The 18,603-nt window shown below is 41.1% G+C and overlaps 1 protein-coding gene across 1 annotated transcript in view; it reads left to right on the top strand.

Annotated features, from left to right (window-relative positions):
• Positions 1-18,178, top strand: part of LOC134358022 (E3 ubiquitin-protein ligase RNF144B-like) — a 59,203-nt gene extending 41,025 nt beyond the window's left edge. The window contains exons 6-8 of the mRNA XM_063069885.1: positions 7,537-7,681; positions 8,338-8,427; positions 11,911-18,178. Of these exons, the coding sequence (XP_062925955.1) occupies positions 7,537-7,681; positions 8,338-8,427; positions 11,911-12,051 (376 nt within the window). The 3' untranslated portion in view covers positions 12,052-18,178. The remainder of the gene's footprint in view (positions 1-7,536; positions 7,682-8,337; positions 8,428-11,910) is intronic.
• The last annotated feature ends 425 nt before the right edge of the window (positions 18,179-18,603 follow it).

Genomic DNA, 18,603 nt, shown 5'->3' with positions numbered 1-18,603 from the left:
TTATCCGTGTAAGCGGAACAAGTGCTACACCTGCCCATACACTTCCTCCCTTACCACCATTCAGGGCCCCAAACAGTCCTTCCAGGTGAGGCATCACTTCACCTGTGAGTCGACTGGGGTGATATACTGCGTCCGGTGCTCCCGATGTGGCCTTTTATATATAGGTGAGACCCGACGCAGACTGGGAGACCGCTTTGCTGAACATCTACGCTCTGTCCGCCAGAGAAAGCAGGATCTCCCAGTGGCCACACATTTTAATTCCACATCCCATTCCCATTCTGACATGTCTATCCACGGCCTCCTCTACTGTAAAGATGAAGCCACACTCAGGTTGGAGGAACAACACCTTATATTCCGTCTGGGTAGCCTCCAACCTGATGGCATGAACATTGACTTCTCTAACTTCCGCTAAGGCCCCACCTCCCCCTCGTACCCCATCTGTTACTCATTTTTATGCACACATTCTTTCTCTCACTCTCCTTTTTCTCCCTCTGTCCCTCTGAATATACCTCTTGCCCATCCTCTGGGTCACCCCCCCCACTTGTCTTTCTTCCCGGACCTCCTGTCCCATGATCCTCTCGTATCCCCTTTTGCCTATCACCTGTCCAGCTCTCGGCTCTATCCCTCCCCCTCCTGTCTTCTCCTATCATTTTGCATCTCCCCCTCCCCCTCCAGCTTTCAAATCCCTTACTCACTCTTCCTTCAGTTAGTCCTGACGAAGGGTCTCGGCCTGAAACGTCGACTGCACCTCTTCCTGTAGATGCTGCTTGGCCTGCTGCGTTCACCAGCAACTTTGATGTATGTTGCTTGAATTTCCAGCATCTGCAGAATTCCTGTTGTTTACCAAGAATACATGTTGATTTCAAAATTGATGGTCTATTTATACTATCAATGCAGCCAATTAGGATATTCTAATCTGGCTCAATCCTCCTCTCAATGGAAATAATTTTTTTTTAAAAATTCTTAAATAATAGACATTATAATTTCCCTTGGCTTTCCTACATAATCCAATAGCTTTCTTTCTGCTTGTAATTGAGTAATAATAAGATATAAAGATGTGACATTATCCAAATGTACGAGTTTAAACTAGAATTAAGACATCTGGACTCCTGAGTCCTTCAACCATTTAGTTAAATAAATGTGGCTGATTTATGCTATTAATGTTACAACTTTAAAGAAAAGCCTCAGATGTTAGCAATTTGAAACATAACAAAATGCTAGCAACACTCAGCAGGCTGAACGACATCTGTGGAAAGAGAAATGGTTAAAATTTCAGTTCTGGGGTTCTTCCTCTTATTTGTTGAATGATTCCAATATTTTCTATAATAATATTGCTACATGTTTGCATAATCTTATGAAGTACAGCTTTCTGTTTGTTTCAACTTGTTTAAAACTTGTAACCATGTATTGTTAATACTGTGGATTCCAGTTAATTGAGCCATTGGTTAATTGGAGCAGCTATTTTTTTGGGACAACTAAGAACACAACCTAATTGAGAGAATGGCCAGCATTCCCTTTGTTTATTTGGGACCCTATGCCACTTAACTGGGACAGGAGCCTATTGCTGAACAGTTTCTAACTAGTGTCATTCACATGCACTTGCATGCCATTAGACACTACACCATCTTCAAGTGAACACTTATTAAATACCATCAGTCATGTGTGTTTGTCTTTTTAAAAAAACGCAGCATATTTTTTGTAACTGATAGTTGACAAGAAATGAGCAGCAAGATAATCTGGAACGGTTTTGCTCAATGCTGTTCCGAGCATTCCGGTTGGAGATACCAGAAATGGCTGGGAGTGAAAATGAAACTATTTCACTACTTCAAGTTAGGAACTATGAAAAATTTGAAGATATTAACAATTACCTTGAATATTAGAGAGGGCACAGTTTATTGTCGCCAAACAATTGGTACTAGAATGTGCAATCATCACAGCGATATTTGATTCTGCATTTTCACACTCCCTGGATTACAAATATTAAATATTAAAAATAGTTAAAATCAGTAAATATTAAAATTTAAATCATAAATCATAAATAGAAAATAGAAAAATGGGAAGTAAGGTAGTGCAAAAAAACTGAGAGGCAGGTCCGGATATTTGGAAGGTATGGCCCAGATCCGGGTCAGGATCCGTTCAGCAGTCTTATCACAGTTGGAAAGAAGCTGTTACCAAATCTGGCCATATGAGTCTTCAAGCTCCTGAGCCTTCTCCCGGAGGGACAAAAAGTGTGTTGGCTGGGTGGGTCGTGTCCTTGATTATCCTGGCAGCACTGCTCCGACAACGTGCGGTGTAAAGTGAGTCCACAGATGGAAGATTGGTTTGTGTGATGTGCTGCACCGTGTTCACAATCTTCTGCAGCTTCTTTCAGTCTTGGACAGGACAACTTCCATGCCAGGTTGTGATGCACCCTAGAAGAATGCGTTCTACGGTGCATCTATAAAAATTAGTGAGGGTTTTAGGGGACAGGCCAAATTTCTTTAGATTTCTCAGGAAGTAAAGGCGCTGGTGGGCCTTCTTGGCAGTGAATTCTGCTTGGTTGGACCAAGTCAGATCATTTGTGATATTGACCCCGAGGAACAAAGCTTTTGACCTGTTTCACTTGCGCACCACCGATGTAAATAGGGTCGTGCGGTCTGCTACTCCTTCTGAAGTCAACAACCAATTCCTTCGTCTTGCTGACATTGAGGGATAGGTTATTGTCTTCGCACCATGCCACCAGGTTCTTAATTTCCTCTCTGTACTCAAACTCATCATTACCCGAGATACGGCCTACAATTGTTGTGTCATCAGCAAACTTATATTGAGTTTGATGGAAACTTGGCTACACAATCATGGGTGTACAGTGAGTACAGCAGGAGGCTGAGTACACAGCCTTGTGGGGCATCGATGTTCAGAGTGATTGTAGAGGAGAGCTTGTCCCCTATTTTTACAGCCTGGGTCCTGTCTGTGAGGAAGTTGAAGATCCAGCTGCAGATCTGAGTGCTAAGCCCAGGTTCCGGAGCTTAGAGATCAGTTTATTTGGAATGATGGTATTAAAGGCAGAGCTGTAGTCAATGAAAAGGAGCCTTACGTATGCGACTTTACTCTCCAGGTGTCCTAAGAGGAATGTAGGGCCAGAGAGATGGCATCTGCTGTTGACCTGTTGCTCCGGTAGGCGAATTGCAAAGCGCCGAGGTTGACCGGTAGGCTGTGGTTGATGTGTGCCATAACCAGTCTCTCGAAGCACTTCATAGCAATTGAAGTCAGAGCCACAGGTTGATAGACATTCAGGCATGCCACCTTGCTCTTCTTCGGCACTGGGATTAACATTGCCTTCTTAAAGTACGAGGGGATCTTAGACTGAAGCAAGGAGCAGTTGAAGATGTCAGCAAGCACTCCAGCTAGCTCGCTTGCACAGGCCCGGAGAACCTGTCCTGGGACACCATCTGGGCCCGTCGCCTTCCTTGGATTTATCTTCAGGAAGGCCCTTCTGATGTCCTCCTCGGTGACAATGAATCTCGATGCCACCAGGTCCAGTTCATCCGGAGGGAGCAGGACGCTCCTCTTCTGTTTGAATCTTGCGTAGAATACATTAAGTTCGTCTGGAAGAGAAGCGCCACAGTTACTGATATTCCCAGCCTTTTCTTTGCGCCCAGTGATCTCATTTAGACCCTGCCATAGTCTACTGGCATCCCTCTGGTTAGCCTGGGCTTCCAACTTGGCTCGATATTGCCTCTTGGATACGATAGGGTCTTTGAAGAGCCCCCTGGATAGGTATATGGAGCTTGGAAAAATAGAGGGCTATGGGTAACCTTAGGTAACTTCTAAAGCAAGTACATGTTCGGCACAGCATTGTGCATTCCTATAAAGGCCTGTATTGTCTGTAGGTTTTCCTGTTTCTATTACATGAAAATGAATATTTGGAGGATGCAGTAATCGACAGCATTGCATGAAGGCAGACCACTCTGCCAATAAATATTAGGAACTAATACACAGTTTTATAGTACATTAGTATCATTGGATAGTGTTCTAATTTGTTCTGTTTCATTTATATATATATATATATATATATATTTGTTAGCTACTTTGTCTTTTTTATACCTTTTTAACTATTTCTATGAAACTCTGCTTTAAAAATAGATTTATTGATTTATTATCATCTTGTATAATGAACATGATTAACTTGGCTTGAGTCCTGCTGAAGAGTCTCAGCCTAAAATGTGCTGTTTTCCATAGATGCTGCCTGGCCTACTGAGTTCCTCCAGCATTTTGTCTGTGTTGCTTGGACTTCCAGTATCTGCAGATTTTCTTGTTTGTAGCTTAGCTTAATATTGTCATAGCCGGAGGAAGTAGTGGGGATAAGCTCTCACTAACTATTAAATGCTCACAATGGCAGACATTTCAAATAGCCTCTGACAACCAAGTTCAGCACCTGGCCTTCACAGGTGGCTTAGGTACTGAGCCCGGCAGAATTGTTTCTACTGACAGACGGGGCAAAAGCAAGTTACTGGCGCCAAAAAAAAAATAGTTGCTTCGGACAGATGGAGCTCATCAACCATGGTTGGCAGCTCATCTAGGAGAAGGAAAACTCTGTTCTCAAATTTCCAATGCCTTGTGGCTATATCCACTCATGGGAAAGTCTTTGGTGTAAACCCTGTGGAAAAAATTCACAGCTGCAGTCACTAAGGCATTTTTACATTGAGTTCAGTGCTGACTGGCAACTCCTGCGATGCTGCTGGTGCCAAATTGTATCCATCTCTGCCTTTTCTATGGATTCATTAGCTGCATGGAGAGGGGGAGCCTCCTGCAAGGGGCAAAAGCTTGCTCTCCATATTGTAGTGTTCTCGGACAGGAGAAGTACTCCATCATCAATAGGGATGGGAGAACTACTGGAGGATTGGAGGGTTGGAGGGTTGCAGATGTTGTTCCCTTGTTTAAGAAAGGGAGTAGAGATAACCCAGGAAATTAAAGATCAGTGAGTCTTATCCGTGATGGGCAGGTTGTTGGAGAAGATCCTGAGAGGTGGGATTTGTGAGTAAGGCATTTGATAAGGTTCCCCATGCAAGGCTCATTCAGAAAGTAAGGAGGCATGGGATTAAAGGAGAGCTTGCTTTGTGGATCCAGAATTGACTTGCCCACAGAAGGCAAAGGGTGATTGTAGATGGCTCATATTCTGCATGGAGGTCAGTGACCAGTGGTGTTCTGCAGGGATCTGTTTTGGGACCCTTCCTTTTTGTGATTGATTGATTTATTTATTTATTTATTTAATAAATGACCTGGATGAGGAAGTGGAGGGATGGGTTAGTAAGTTTGCTGATGACATAATGGTTGGGGGTGTTGTGAATAGTCTGGAGGGTTGTCAGAGGTTACAGTGGGATATTGATAGGATGCAGAACTGGGCTGAGAAGTGGCAGATGGAGTTCAACCCAGATAAGTGTGAAGTGGTTCACTTTGGTAGGTGAAATTTGAAGACAGAATATAGTATTAATGGTAAGAGTCTTGGCAGTGTGGAGGATCAGAGAAATCTTGGAGTCCATGTTCACAGGACACTCAAAGCTGCTGCACAGGTTGACAGTGTTGTTAAGAAGGCATTCATCAACTGTGGCATTGTGCTCAGGAGCTGTGGGATAATGTTACAGCTATACAAGACCTTGTTCAGACCATAGTTGGAGAACTGTGTTGAGTTCTGGTCACCTTACTACAGGAAGGATGTGGATACTATAGAAAGAGTGCAGAGGAGACTTACAAGAATGTTGCCTGGATTGAAGAGTGTGTCTTATGAGAATGGGTTGAATGAACGCAGCCTTTTCTCCTTGGAGTGACAGAGGATGAGAGGTGACCTGATAGTTGTGTTAGATGATGAGAGGCACTGACTGTGGATAGCCAGAGGCATTTTCCCAGGGCTGAAATGGCTAGCACGAGTGGGCATAGTTTTAAGGTGCTTGGGAGTAGGTACAGAGGGGATGTCAGGGGCAAGTTTTTCACACTGTGGTGGGTGTGTGGAATGTCCTGCTGGTGACGGTGGATGTGGAAACAATAGGTCTTTTAAGAGAATCTGAGATAGGTACATGGAGCTTAGAGAAATAGAGGGCTAAGCGGTAGGGAAATTCTAGGCAGTTTCTGGAGTAGGTTATGTAGTCGGCACAACATTGTAGGCCAAAGAGCCTGTAATGTGCTGTAGGTTTCTGTTCTATGCCCTGGCTCATATATCATGTAGACAACTAGGACACCACATCTGTGGTCGACCCTGACCAACTGAAGACCTCATGAATGTAGCTTTACATTGTAGTATGGAAATTGCCCCAGGCAACTTCTTCAAAAATGATCAAACATTGTTTTAGTGATATTGATTGTTTTTCTACTATTGCTCGGTGGATTTAGTTTACATTGTACAGGACATTAGCTTGATATAGTGTCATGGTTAGTGCCATGCTTTACAGTACAAGCGACCCCGGGTTCAATTCCAGCCGCCGCCTGTAAGGACTTTGTACGTTCTCCCCATGACCGCGTGTGGTTTCCTCTCACAGTCCAATGACATACTGGTTGGCAGGTTAATTGGTCATTGTAAATTGTCCCATGATTAGGGTAGGGTTAAATCGGAGGTTGCTGGGCAGTGCGACTCGAAGGATCTGAAGAGCCTATTCCACCCAGTCAATAATTAACGTCTCTTCAGAAAGGCAGTGCAAACTGCATTGAAATATCAGGCTGGAGTTAGTGCTGAAGTCCTGGAGCCCTGAAATAATCTGGAAGAATGAAAGCTACTTCTAATATAGAGCTAGCTTGTAAAATGTAATAGCTTTCCATTGCTTGTATGCTTGATTTCTTTGGGACTGTATTAAGTATGGTAGCTCACAACATGCATCCTTTGCATCAGTGAAACTGATTAAGAAAATTGACAAGTAGGTCAATAAACAAAACTAATTGAAACCAGTGAAGATGTTTTAGGGCAGATGAGTAAAAACTTTGACAAAGAAGAGGTATTTAAGTTTCTGCTTTGCTTTCCTCTGAGGCAGGGGTTCATTCCCAACTTGGGGTCTACAGATCCCTTGCTTAATGATGTTAGTCCATGGCATAAAAAAGGTTGGGAACCCCCTGCTGTCTAAAGTCTTATCGTGGCAATCCCAAAAGAGAAAACCAGACAAATCTTTTCCCTTTTGTTTTTGCTATTGCAAATAATTTAGTTAAGATTTCTAGACCAGCTTCTAGAAGTGAATGAATCAGCATATTACTGAAATGTTACTGCTGCAAACTTTTAAAGGGATTTAAAAACTGATAAACCACCTTGTCAGATTTTTGGATGAGGATGGTTTTAATCAATAGCTTGGATATTTGTGTTTTGGGGGAAAAAAATCAGGGGGTAATATGCAGATTTATGATTATTTTGATAACACAATATAGTCTAAGTTGGTTAGTATGAAGTCATCTGAATTGTATTATTCTGTTAATTTATAGTTTACACATAGGATTATTTTGGGGTCAGGCTCTCTGTTGTTTCTTCTGCTACTTAAATTGCAAGATAAATGTTATATTGTTTTCCTTTGCTTTCTTCTATAGTTTTCTCATCAGCCATGACACAGAAGCTCCCATCAAACAATGTCCTGTATGTCATATCCTGATCGAACGAAATGAAGGCTGTGCCCAAATGATGTGCAAAAATTGCAAGCATACCTTTTGCTGGTACTGCCTTCACAATCTGGATGTACGTATATTTTTTTCAAATAACTGGTACACATTTAAGGAGTTGCTTGGATCACATTGTATGTTTTTATTAAAGTTACTTCAGGAATTAGTATTAAGACAGACAGCCTGACTGAAGGTGCACCCATCTATGCAGCAACTGATCTTATGGGACCTGTCAGTACATTTGCACAGCACCACCATTGTTGGTTGCATCTTTAGTTACTGTGATAGCTGATGGAGGCATTGTAAACAGTGCCAACTTCTGACACCACACCCTTCCTCTCACTTCTTCCTCTTTCACTTCGGGACCCTAATTACCTCTGTACCTTCACGTCCTTGTTGAGCCTCTGCCCTTTAAAAATATTCCAAATATTTAGACTGTTTCTTTGAGCATCACCATTATTATTTTGTTTTGTTACTAGGATTCTGAAAAACCTTAAAATATTTATCTTTGCTAAATGCACCATGGGAATGTATTTAGTTATGCTAACAACAATAAATTAAGGATACTTTCAACCTCATTTAGGTTGTGAAGTACAGTATAGACAACTGCAAATGAATGAATTAAGCACTTAAAATGCTAATGTACACACTGTGTAGTTGATGATAAACTAAATCTGCAGGTTGTTGAATGTGAAGGTTCAATGTGATTAGTGGATGACCTGTACTTTTCAGAATGATATTTTCCTGAGGCACTATGACAAAGGACCATGCCGCAATAGGCTTGGCCACTCCAGGGCTTCAGTCATTTGGAACAGAACCCAGGTGAGTGGAACAGAAGTTGGAGTTAGAACTGCTTAAATTTCGACTTGATGTGGTGTAATAGGCATTTTGGTGTAGAGAATTGGATGCAGTTATTTATAACAGTTGTGGGGCAGGATACCATAAGATATAGGAGCAGAATTAGACCATTTGGCCTATGGAGTCTGCTCTGCCATTTCATCAGGGCTGATCCAATTTTCCTCCCAATCTCCTGCCCTCTCCCCATCGTGCCCTGACCAACAAGAATCATACTGCACATACTGTTGTAGTGAGATTGAATTATCTTTATGAATTGCTCTCCAATTTGAATGCTCTTTATTAAGACCATAAGAATAGGAGCAGAATTAGGCCACTCAGCCCATCGAGTCTGCTCTGCATTCCATCATGGCTGATTTATTATCTCTTTCAACCCCATTCTCCTGGTTTCTCCCTGTAACCTTTGACACCCTGACTAACCAAGAACTATTAACCTCAAACAATAGGAATTCTGCAGATGCTGGAAATTCAAGCAACACACATAAAAGTTGCTGGTGAACGCAGCAGGCCAGTCAGCATCTCTAGGAAGAGGTGCAGTCGACGTTTCAGGCCGAGACCCTTCGTCAGGAAACCTCAGTTTTAAATATACTCAAATACTTGGCATCCTCACATATCTGTGGCAGTGAATTACAGAGATTCACCACCCTCAGGCTAAATGAATTCTTTTTCATCTCTGTTCTAAATGCATGTCCCACTATTCTGAGGCCGTGGCTGCTGGTCCTAGACTCGCCCACTATAGGAGACATCCTCTCCACATCCGCTCTGTCTAGGCCTTTCAATATTCAGTTGGGTTTCAATGCGATCATCCCCTCATTCTTCTAAATTCCAGAGAGTACAGGCCCAGAACAATCAAATGCTCCTCATGCTTTAGCTCTTTCATTCCCAGTCTCATCCTTGTGAATGATTCTCATCCCCTGCACCTTCTCCAATGCCAGCACATCTTTTCCTAGATAAGTAACCCAAAACTGCTCACAATACTCCAAGTGCAATCTGACCAATGCTTTCTAACAGGAGTCGGCAACCTTTTTGCTTCTGTGGGCCGGATCGCGTATTAATGAGCGACGGTGGGCCGAATAAATGCCATAAAAAAAACTTGAAATATGGGAATTATCCATTTAAATACATCTAGTTATGTTTTGCCTCAAATTAATGCATAACACATGCTCGAAAATCATTTGTGCTTAACCAAGGATGCCAATTAGTAATCAAAGTCAGTTTAGTTGCAATTTGTTTCTATCAAGGCATCTTTTGAATCTATTAAAAGGACACAAAGAATCTTTAAACATAAAACTTATGATCATGATGCATTGAATGGTGGTAAACTAAGTATAATAAATAAGAAAATTTTAATGCAAACAGTCGATAAATCAATGTGAAACTTGATTAGATTATGAGAACACTCAGTCCTCTTTTATTGTCATTTAGAAATGCATACATGCATTAACAAATGATACAATGTTTCTCCGGAGTGATATCACAGAAAACAGGACAAACCAAAGACTAACACTGACAGAACCACATAATTATAACATATAGTTACAGCAGTGCAAAGCAATTCCATAATTTGATGAAGAACAAACCATGGGCACGGTAAATAAAGTCTCAAAAGTCCCTGAGTTGACCGACTCCTGAGTCCCCGATAGCGGCGGCAAAAGGGAGAAACTCCCTGCTATAAACCTTCAGGCACTGTCAACTTGCTGATGCCTTGGAAGCAGCCGACACTGAGTCCATCCATCTGAAAACTTTGAGCTTCCGACCAGCCTTCCTGATACAGCTTCCCGAGCGCCATCCTCTGCCGAGCGCCTTCGACCTCTCCCCGGCCGCTGAAATACGCAAAGCCGAGGATTTCGGGGCCTTCTGCTCTGGAGATTCCGGTTACCACACAGTAGCAGCGGCAGCGAAGCGGGCATTTCAGAAGTTTTCCAGATGTTCCTCTGTACTCTCACGTCTGTCTCCATCAAATCAGGATTGTGCACGGTCCCCTACTTGACAGATAACAGATATTCATCACCGAAGTGGCCGCGCGTGCTGCCATCGCGTCGCCGTCTTCTCCTGATGCTGTTTGTTGCTTGAAAGCTTCTCAGTAATGGGTGTCAGACTTGTTGATGCCAAGAGCAGGACACTATCCAGATGGGCATTAGTCAATCTTGTTCTCAAATGGTTCTTGGCGTGCTTCATTTTTGAAAATAATTGCTCACACAGATAAGTGCTGCCAAACAATGATGCCATCTTTTTTGCATGGTCCACTAAGTTAGGATACTTCCCACTTGAATGAATATATTTTCTATAGAAGTCCAGCACTGACACATCTTTAGAATGGAATTTTGATCTCAATATGTCGTCACACTGCATCTCAATCAATTCCATTTGAAAAATTTCTGATGCAGTGTCCACTTCCACATCAAATGGAGTAGCAAACAGCTTGAACTCATTTGCATGCAAGCAAAAATCAGCAAAACGAGTTGAAAACACTTTTCTCAATTCTTGGACCTTTGTCTCATTTTCTAGGCAAATGAGACAAACTGGTTTCCCAGCTTGCTCGATGAAGAAGTAGTGTCCAAGGGTCTTGGAAATTTCAGCACTCAGTGTCTACCTTCCTGCGTTTTGCATTCATTGCCAGTGGAATTTTTTTCTTCGATTTTATTTCCAAATGAGTTATTCAACAAGTACCGCAGCACATGTAAATATCTGGATTCTTAGCGTGGATTTCTTGTTAAAACAGTGACACTGTTTCTGTTTACAAATTTGAACAATCCCATCTGAAAACCTGCACGTGCACGGAGAGTATCTAATACAGAGTAGTAAGGTAGTCTGCCTTCCTGACATTCGTATATACCAGTGTTTGCTTTGGAACAAAATGGAACCTGGGGCCAGTGTAACAAGACGGCATACATGTCCATCAGTGTGGTCGCATGAAACACTCAGAATAAGGAAAAGTCGCTCGTGGGCTGGAAGAGCATAGAATCCCAATATTTGCTCGCGGGCCGGTCAAAATAGCTTTACTAGTAGGTTGCCTATCCCTGCTTTATAAAACCTCCAGCATCACATCCTTGCTTGTGCATTCAAGTCCTCTGAAAATGAATGGTAACATTGCATTTGCCTTATTCCAGAGGCTCGACTTGTTTTTGACTTGCTGTGAGATTATGAAGGGGATTGGGGTGATATTTCTGTTTGTAAAAGTGACTGCAGTGATGGCTAGTATACTACATAATGCTGTGAGAAATGAACTGTACCATAAGCAACAGTGTTTGTAGTTTGATTTGGAGAGTGTGCTATGCTCTTTATGGGTGCGTGCCATCATTCAAAATGAAAATATAACAAAATGGCTCATTATCAGCCTCCCATGGGGTAGGCTTGGAATAACTTTGCGTTAAGGATTGTGTAACTTGATTACTGATGCGATGGGTTAAAGAAGAACTAATGGGCCTTTCACCCCTTTCTTCCATACAGGTTGTAGGGATCCTCTTTGGATTAGGTCTGATTGTACTGGTCACATCTCCACTTCTACTTCTGGCCTCACCCTGCATCCTCTGCTGTGTCTGCAAAACCTGTAGGAACAAGAGGAAACACAACCGTCCACCTTCTACTTAAACTGGAAAAGCTGCCCGATCCCGACTTTCTCCGGTGACAAACTACCTCACTTCACCTACTTGTTGCTGCCGGTGATGTGGCTGCTGGGTCAGTGCCGTGCAAGAATGTTTTATAGAGGATTAATCAGGACAGAGGTGAGGTTAGCATATAGTAACTGAATCAAGCAAGCAAAATGGATTTAGTGGATGCATTTTGGCAATATTGCCCAAACTATCTTTAAAATCCAAACTTTTACAGCCTCTGTTGTTCATAATCTGAAGATAATTGTATGTTTTCAGCTGTTTGTTGCTGTTTTTGTGTGAAATTTTCACCATTAGACCAACAGCCTGGCCACCATGTCTGTTATGATTCAGGCTGACCACCTCAGGATAGAATAAAGTATAGAATTACAGTTTTGTCAGTTCCCTTGAAACTATGTTGTTCGTGCCTGCATCTTGTTATTCTGTTTTTAAGAGAGCATTAGGCTCCTCCTAACATTTTGAGGTTTAAAGGCATTGTGCATGAGATGAGGACCCATAATTTCTAACTACTTAGCCCACATTCTGATACCTGTTTTTCTGGAGTATTGTTTAGGTTTCACTTTTTCCATTTGGCATTGCAAATTATAGCCTGGTACAATCAAAAGGATTAAGTTGCATGATAGGGTGATAAGTTCAGTTCTGTTTTATATTCTTTCAAAGAGGCTATAGGAATGTGGCACAAGACAGTTCTCTTTGTTGCAACACTTGTAGTCTACAAGGAGTGGAAGGTGAGGCAGAAACAATTTATATGGAAACATGGATTTTAAAGGAAGATGTACATTGTCTTAAATTGAGCTAGATGATTTGCATCATGCCTCCAAATTAAGGTAACTGCATACAGTAAGACATTCATATCAGCTAACAATGATATCCTGGAAATGCTTGACAGATCAATAGGGAGGACGAGGGGGATAGAGAGTTAAAACTTCGGATTTAGTTGTCTTGGGATTTTGATCAATGAAAGTTTCATTGACCTGAAATGGTTAACTATTTTGTTCTGAGTGTTTTCTGCTTTTATATCTGATTTTCAGCATTTTGACCATTTTACTTGCAACATTTGTGTTGAGAATGCCATCTTCAGAAAAATGGGCTATCTTTTAGGAATTATATAATATCCATATAGTCCCTGGTTTTAGCGGCAGCTGATGCTGGATTTCGATTGGTGCTTAATTCATGACATGGAGTTTTACAGCATAGAACAGATTTTTATGGCAATTGCTTTCTGTGGGATCTGTTCACTCTTTCCCATCTCCCTCTTTCCCTAAGGAGGAAGGATAAATAATGCCCATTCTACTTCAGGATTTTTTTTTTAGGTAAGGTGTTTGCATCCTATTAACACCTTCCACATATTAATTTATTTTGTTAATAAATATTTCCCATCTCCTTATTAATTTCATTTCCCAATATTATGATTTGTAGAATTCTCTCCCTTGCATTCAGATCTCTTCCAGACTTCACCTTTTTTTTTGTCCTAGAACTTCCAAAGCTCTGTACCCCTTTTTGGAGTTCTCCATTCGACTCTGGGTTCTTTGTGCATTAACCCCAAATTTTGCTTAGTGTATGTGGCTGCAAAGAGAGCTGTATAGTTCACAATTTATGAAATTTCCTCCCCAAACATCTTTATCTTCATGTTTTTACTGCTCTTTCCTTTTTGATGTGACTTGACGCTTATCTCTGACTAGGCGCACATGATCTAATGTCTCGGTTCACAATTTTTGTCTGAAGTGCCGGTGAAACCCCATATTGTTGACAACACAAAGTACTGGTGTTAGGAATGAGAAACGTGTCCCTCTACTGTCATCTCTCATAATTAAAGCCTCTCTTCCCTCTAATCATCTAATTAATCTCTTATTAAACCTTGACAACTCTATTTTAAATCTACCATTCTTTTAATTGTACTGTAACAATTTGTTCATCTAGCCTTTAACAGTTCCTAACAAACTCCTGTGTTTATTTAAAAAAAAAGGACTTCTTGCTTTTAAAATCTTATCTGCTTCCATGTAGAAACATAATTTATATTGAACACTTTCAGCAGAGTTGTCAGAATGAGACTGATTGAAGGTGAGATTTTAGAGGGAGAAAGATGTGAACATTATTGCAACCCTACACAATATCCATTGACACTAAAATTAATTCCACTGACAGGGAAGTGATTTAAAAAATAAAAGGAATAAAATGGTCCCTGAAGTAATCCTTCCAAAGTACAAAGCATAGAGATAACCAGAGACTGAAGATTTCACCTACCTCACAGTGACAGCAGCTGTTACAGTGAGCTGAAGCAACCTGCAATATGAAACAATGCTCTCTGAGGGAAAAGTTACCCTAATCTATCTGTGATGTCCTGTTGGTGCTTGAATCTACCAGTTTTCAGCCTTGTTTTCTGGCAAGACTTTGAGAACAGCTGTGCTTCAATAATGATCCTGTGGAAAAGGATGATGAGATCTGTCATATGCAAGAGGGAATTACAAGGAAGTCTCAAAGTTCCTTTGCCTGTACTGACAAATGTTGACTTTCTTTGTGCACAGATAAAGGTTATGAATTTTTTTTATATGGTAATAACTTTGGATCATGCTATAATGGCAGATTCTGTCCTAGCATAACATTAAATGTTAAAATCAGCCAAGTACGTGTACAGAATTGGCATAGTAAAAAAAAATGAGTGGATGTTGAATTTAAGGGTAACTTTTAAAATGCCATTTAAGGGTAAATGCCATTTAAGGGTAACTTTTAAAATGATTGTGTTCTGTATGCAGAACTTTGTGCAGTGGGAATATTTATGAAGAACTTGTTTGTTGAACACACTCTCCAGTTCTGCTTTTGGGCTTTTGGTTAGAATTGTGCCAAAGTTTTCTCAACAATGCTTGGAACAGTAATACTGCAAAATTTGATCATGACTGATCATTCGTTTTTGGGCAAGAGTCCATTTTTTTTGGTCTGATCACCTTCCAGTGAGCACTAGATGCCTACTCACTGTCCTAAAGCACTTTGCAACCAGCTATACAGTTCCGAAATGTAGTTATTGTGTGGGGAAAGATAGCAGCCATTTTATGCCCAGCAGGATCCCATCAGCAGCATTGTAACAAGATGTAGGTCTGTTGAAGGGTAAACACTGTCCACAATCCCAGACCTTCCATTTGGAAAAGGAGATCTTGATGGACAGTTGGAGTGAAACAGCCCATAGCAGTACAGAAATCTGTACTGCAGCGGAATGTCAGCCAAGGCGGTGCACTGCCATTCCTGGAACAGGGCTTGAGCACATGACATGCCAACAGACATATTAATTTTGCAAAAATATATATTTTTTTAAAAAAAGTGTCACACTTGTCACTAAATCAGAACGTTAAGTCTGATTCTGGGTTACGCAGTGATTTTCAGTGATGTTTTATCTCTTGTATTTAAGATTTTTGCATATCAGATGTGTATTGACAGGGCTGCCTGCGCTGGAGTCCTGAGCACTATCCTTACAATTTGACTAGTTGTCAAGATAGTCCGATGAAGATTTGGAGCATATATTACATTACATGAAGACTTATTTCCTATATGTCATAATGTCAAACAAACAAATAACGTTCAACTTTCCAGGGACTGAACAACTTGCTTTTCTAAAACAATGGCCCCACAGATTTGAATCTGAATAGCTTTTGGGTCAATGATGTTCAGCCCTCCTGCACCAGAAGAAGTCATTTCAAGGGCCAGTAATAAACAAGGTACCGACCAGTTGTTAACTGAGAGCTTATGTTAGGATGTTTAGTTTTCTTACAGAGGGCTATTGATGTCTGGAGAGAACAGGGTGGAAAGTTGGCTGAAAGAAGATTGCTGGACTCATTTACGGAACATCATACTCTGTAGTCCAGGATAATGAAATCCACTGAGCAGAATGGTATTACTTGGGGTGATATACACTAAGCAGTGAGACTGAGATCTAGGGCCTTCAGGAAGCAGCCTGGCTGTAGCAATAACATTTGAATATTGTATCATTGTGGTTCAAATCTCAAATGCTACATGCTTGAAACAATCTACAGCCTGTGTTGCTTTGTACAAGGTACATAATTGAAGGGGGTTTACTTTTGTGTTCTACGTGTTACTAAATATCATTGTGACAGAAGACCAACTCCATGAGTTGACCTGACTTGATGGAGTTTATTTTAACCATATTGGGGAATTTCAATGCAGAGACTGATGATTTGGGTTGGGAGGGGTAATAGCAGTTCTTTTAAAAAAGAAAACCAAAACAGCTAGCTCAAGAAAAAGCACAACTAGGATGGGTCACAACCCTCTTCTGGAATGTGGGTGGATCATTTTAAAATAGAGATTAAAATATTTAAGTTTATTCTAGTTGGTTAAGTTTTCCTGGTTTTGGAAAACCCAGGTCCTGGAGGAGGTGACAACTGCAGAGCCCAGTAGGTGGGTCCTTGCACCTGAATTTTCTGACCTCAGTGTCTCTGTCTCTCTCTTCTCTCCCTCCACCCCTTCAACATCAGGGCCATGGAGATGGAGCACTTGTGCTATGTGATTCCATTCATCCTTTCATGCCTATCCTGTTCTTTCTTCTGATTGCTGTAACCTCACTGTTCTGTTCATGTTCCAGTTGCACTATGGCAGACTCCCTGTTATTGTTGCATTGGGTGTGTCTATCATATTTGTGATATTTGGCTACTTTCACATAGCAGAATAGAGCAAAGCAGGGCTTTGGAAATTGGGCCAGACAATTTCAGTCCAAACAGCCTGGTCACTAATTTTAGATCTAATTTCATTGCTATGTACATCAATAGCACTTTCATCAGTTTAATTAGACTCAGCGTAATTTTGTACTTTGAGTCTAGCATCCTATCTGATATAATTGTCAAGGATGCCATTAATGGGCTATCATTACTGAAGGGAGAAGTGGGGGTACAAATTGGATGCCATTTATGGGCTATCACTACTTGGGAGTGTAATAGCTGCCATTTTAATCTGCTACAGTCCTTTTGGTGAAAGAACTCTCATAGCCCTGGGAAGTGATGAGATCCAGAATTTAAAACCTTTGATTATGAAGGAATGATGATGCTTACTCAAATGGGGAAGATCTGCGATTGGGAGGGAACATAGAAGGACAAGATGGCAATTGTGTTGAAGCTCACTGATCTAGGTATTTGTTCCATTCCATCTGAGTGAGGGGTGTAGACATGAAGGAAGTTCATGGTTAGCTAAGTTTTTATATGTCCAAATGTTGAAATGTGGTGATGGTTGTAGGGTGGGGCGAGGTGAAAAGGAATGTCTGTAAATTGGACTTCCCATGTTTGTGTTGCACTTTGTTTTATAGGTTATTTTCACCCCTTCCCCATCCCACCACCCACATGAAAATCAGGCTAGGGACCTATAAGGGGAGAGTGGGTAGAATGTGATGCAGCAGGTCTGGAGCAATGCCCTTTGAATAAAGTGCTTTGTGAACCAAGTGGTTGTCATTGTCCAAGTATATGAAAAGCAAGTTTATGAATTGTTTGAAGAAAAAAAACCACAAAAAAGCCCACACTTTATTCTACTAATGGGTATTATATACCAGGCCTATACCATTAGCTTTACCTGCGGGGATATCTAACATCCAAATAATCACGTGACTGTTGTGGAGTTTATAGTTGGAGATGCTTTCCTGAGGTTTCACCAGGATAGTGTGGTTTAACAGCCAATTCAAGCTGCCTTTGTTCCCTGTGGCCCGTATCTTCCAACTGAATGGAGAGAAAGAACTGGTTAATAAAAATGAGAGGGAGGCAGCAAAAATCACAACCTTTCCCAAGTCCCAGTGATTTAATTATTTCCATGGGTGTTGTTCACAGCACTAAATGTAGCAATCTGTGGGCTGTTCCAAAGGATTAGCAAGCTCATCTGCAGCTGGATCCTCTAGTAAACTAAACACCCCTTACAATTGCCTTAAGCTTCCCTTGGCATCCCAGGTGTTAACTTCAATACCATGCCTGTATGTTTCTATTGGGGGAAAAAATCATGAGAACAATATTACAAATCTATGCACCTTACACATACAGATAAATATAAAGCTCTATGTAATTATGCCATATTGCTGAATAATGTTAAAAGTTTGTAAGAAAAACTTAGTTTTGAAGCTTATGTATATTTTGTTAGATAAAAAAATAAATCTATTGCTTTTTATTGACTGTGTTTGACTTTTTTTTTAAACTGGCATTTGGCTGCCAATCCTTTATCAGCTGTATAATGGAAGAATAGGGTGTCCTCTCTCATTTATTTCCCGTTTGACTGGAATTTCTGAAGGAAATAGTGGTCTACCATTTAAACCACAGAAGGTAGGTAACAAATGGGAAACTGAAAATGGTGGGGTCAGCAGAATAGAAAACATGACACGAGTAATGAGCGTGCATTTGGTATTCACCGATTCAGGAAGATTATTATATTCCTTTGTCCTTTGCGGGGTGGGGTGGGGGGGATTTCAGTTTGAACAGTTTAGAGCCATCACCTATTGGGTATGCTTTACCTGCCATCCAAGTTCATAAGATCTGCAGTGGCAAAGAAAACTACTCGG

Source organism: Mobula hypostoma, chromosome 17, assembly GCF_963921235.1.
Source record: "Mobula hypostoma chromosome 17, sMobHyp1.1, whole genome shotgun sequence".
Taxonomy (NCBI): domain Eukaryota; kingdom Metazoa; phylum Chordata; class Chondrichthyes; order Myliobatiformes; family Myliobatidae; genus Mobula; species Mobula hypostoma.
This window is presented reverse-complemented; position numbering and strand designations above follow the sequence as displayed.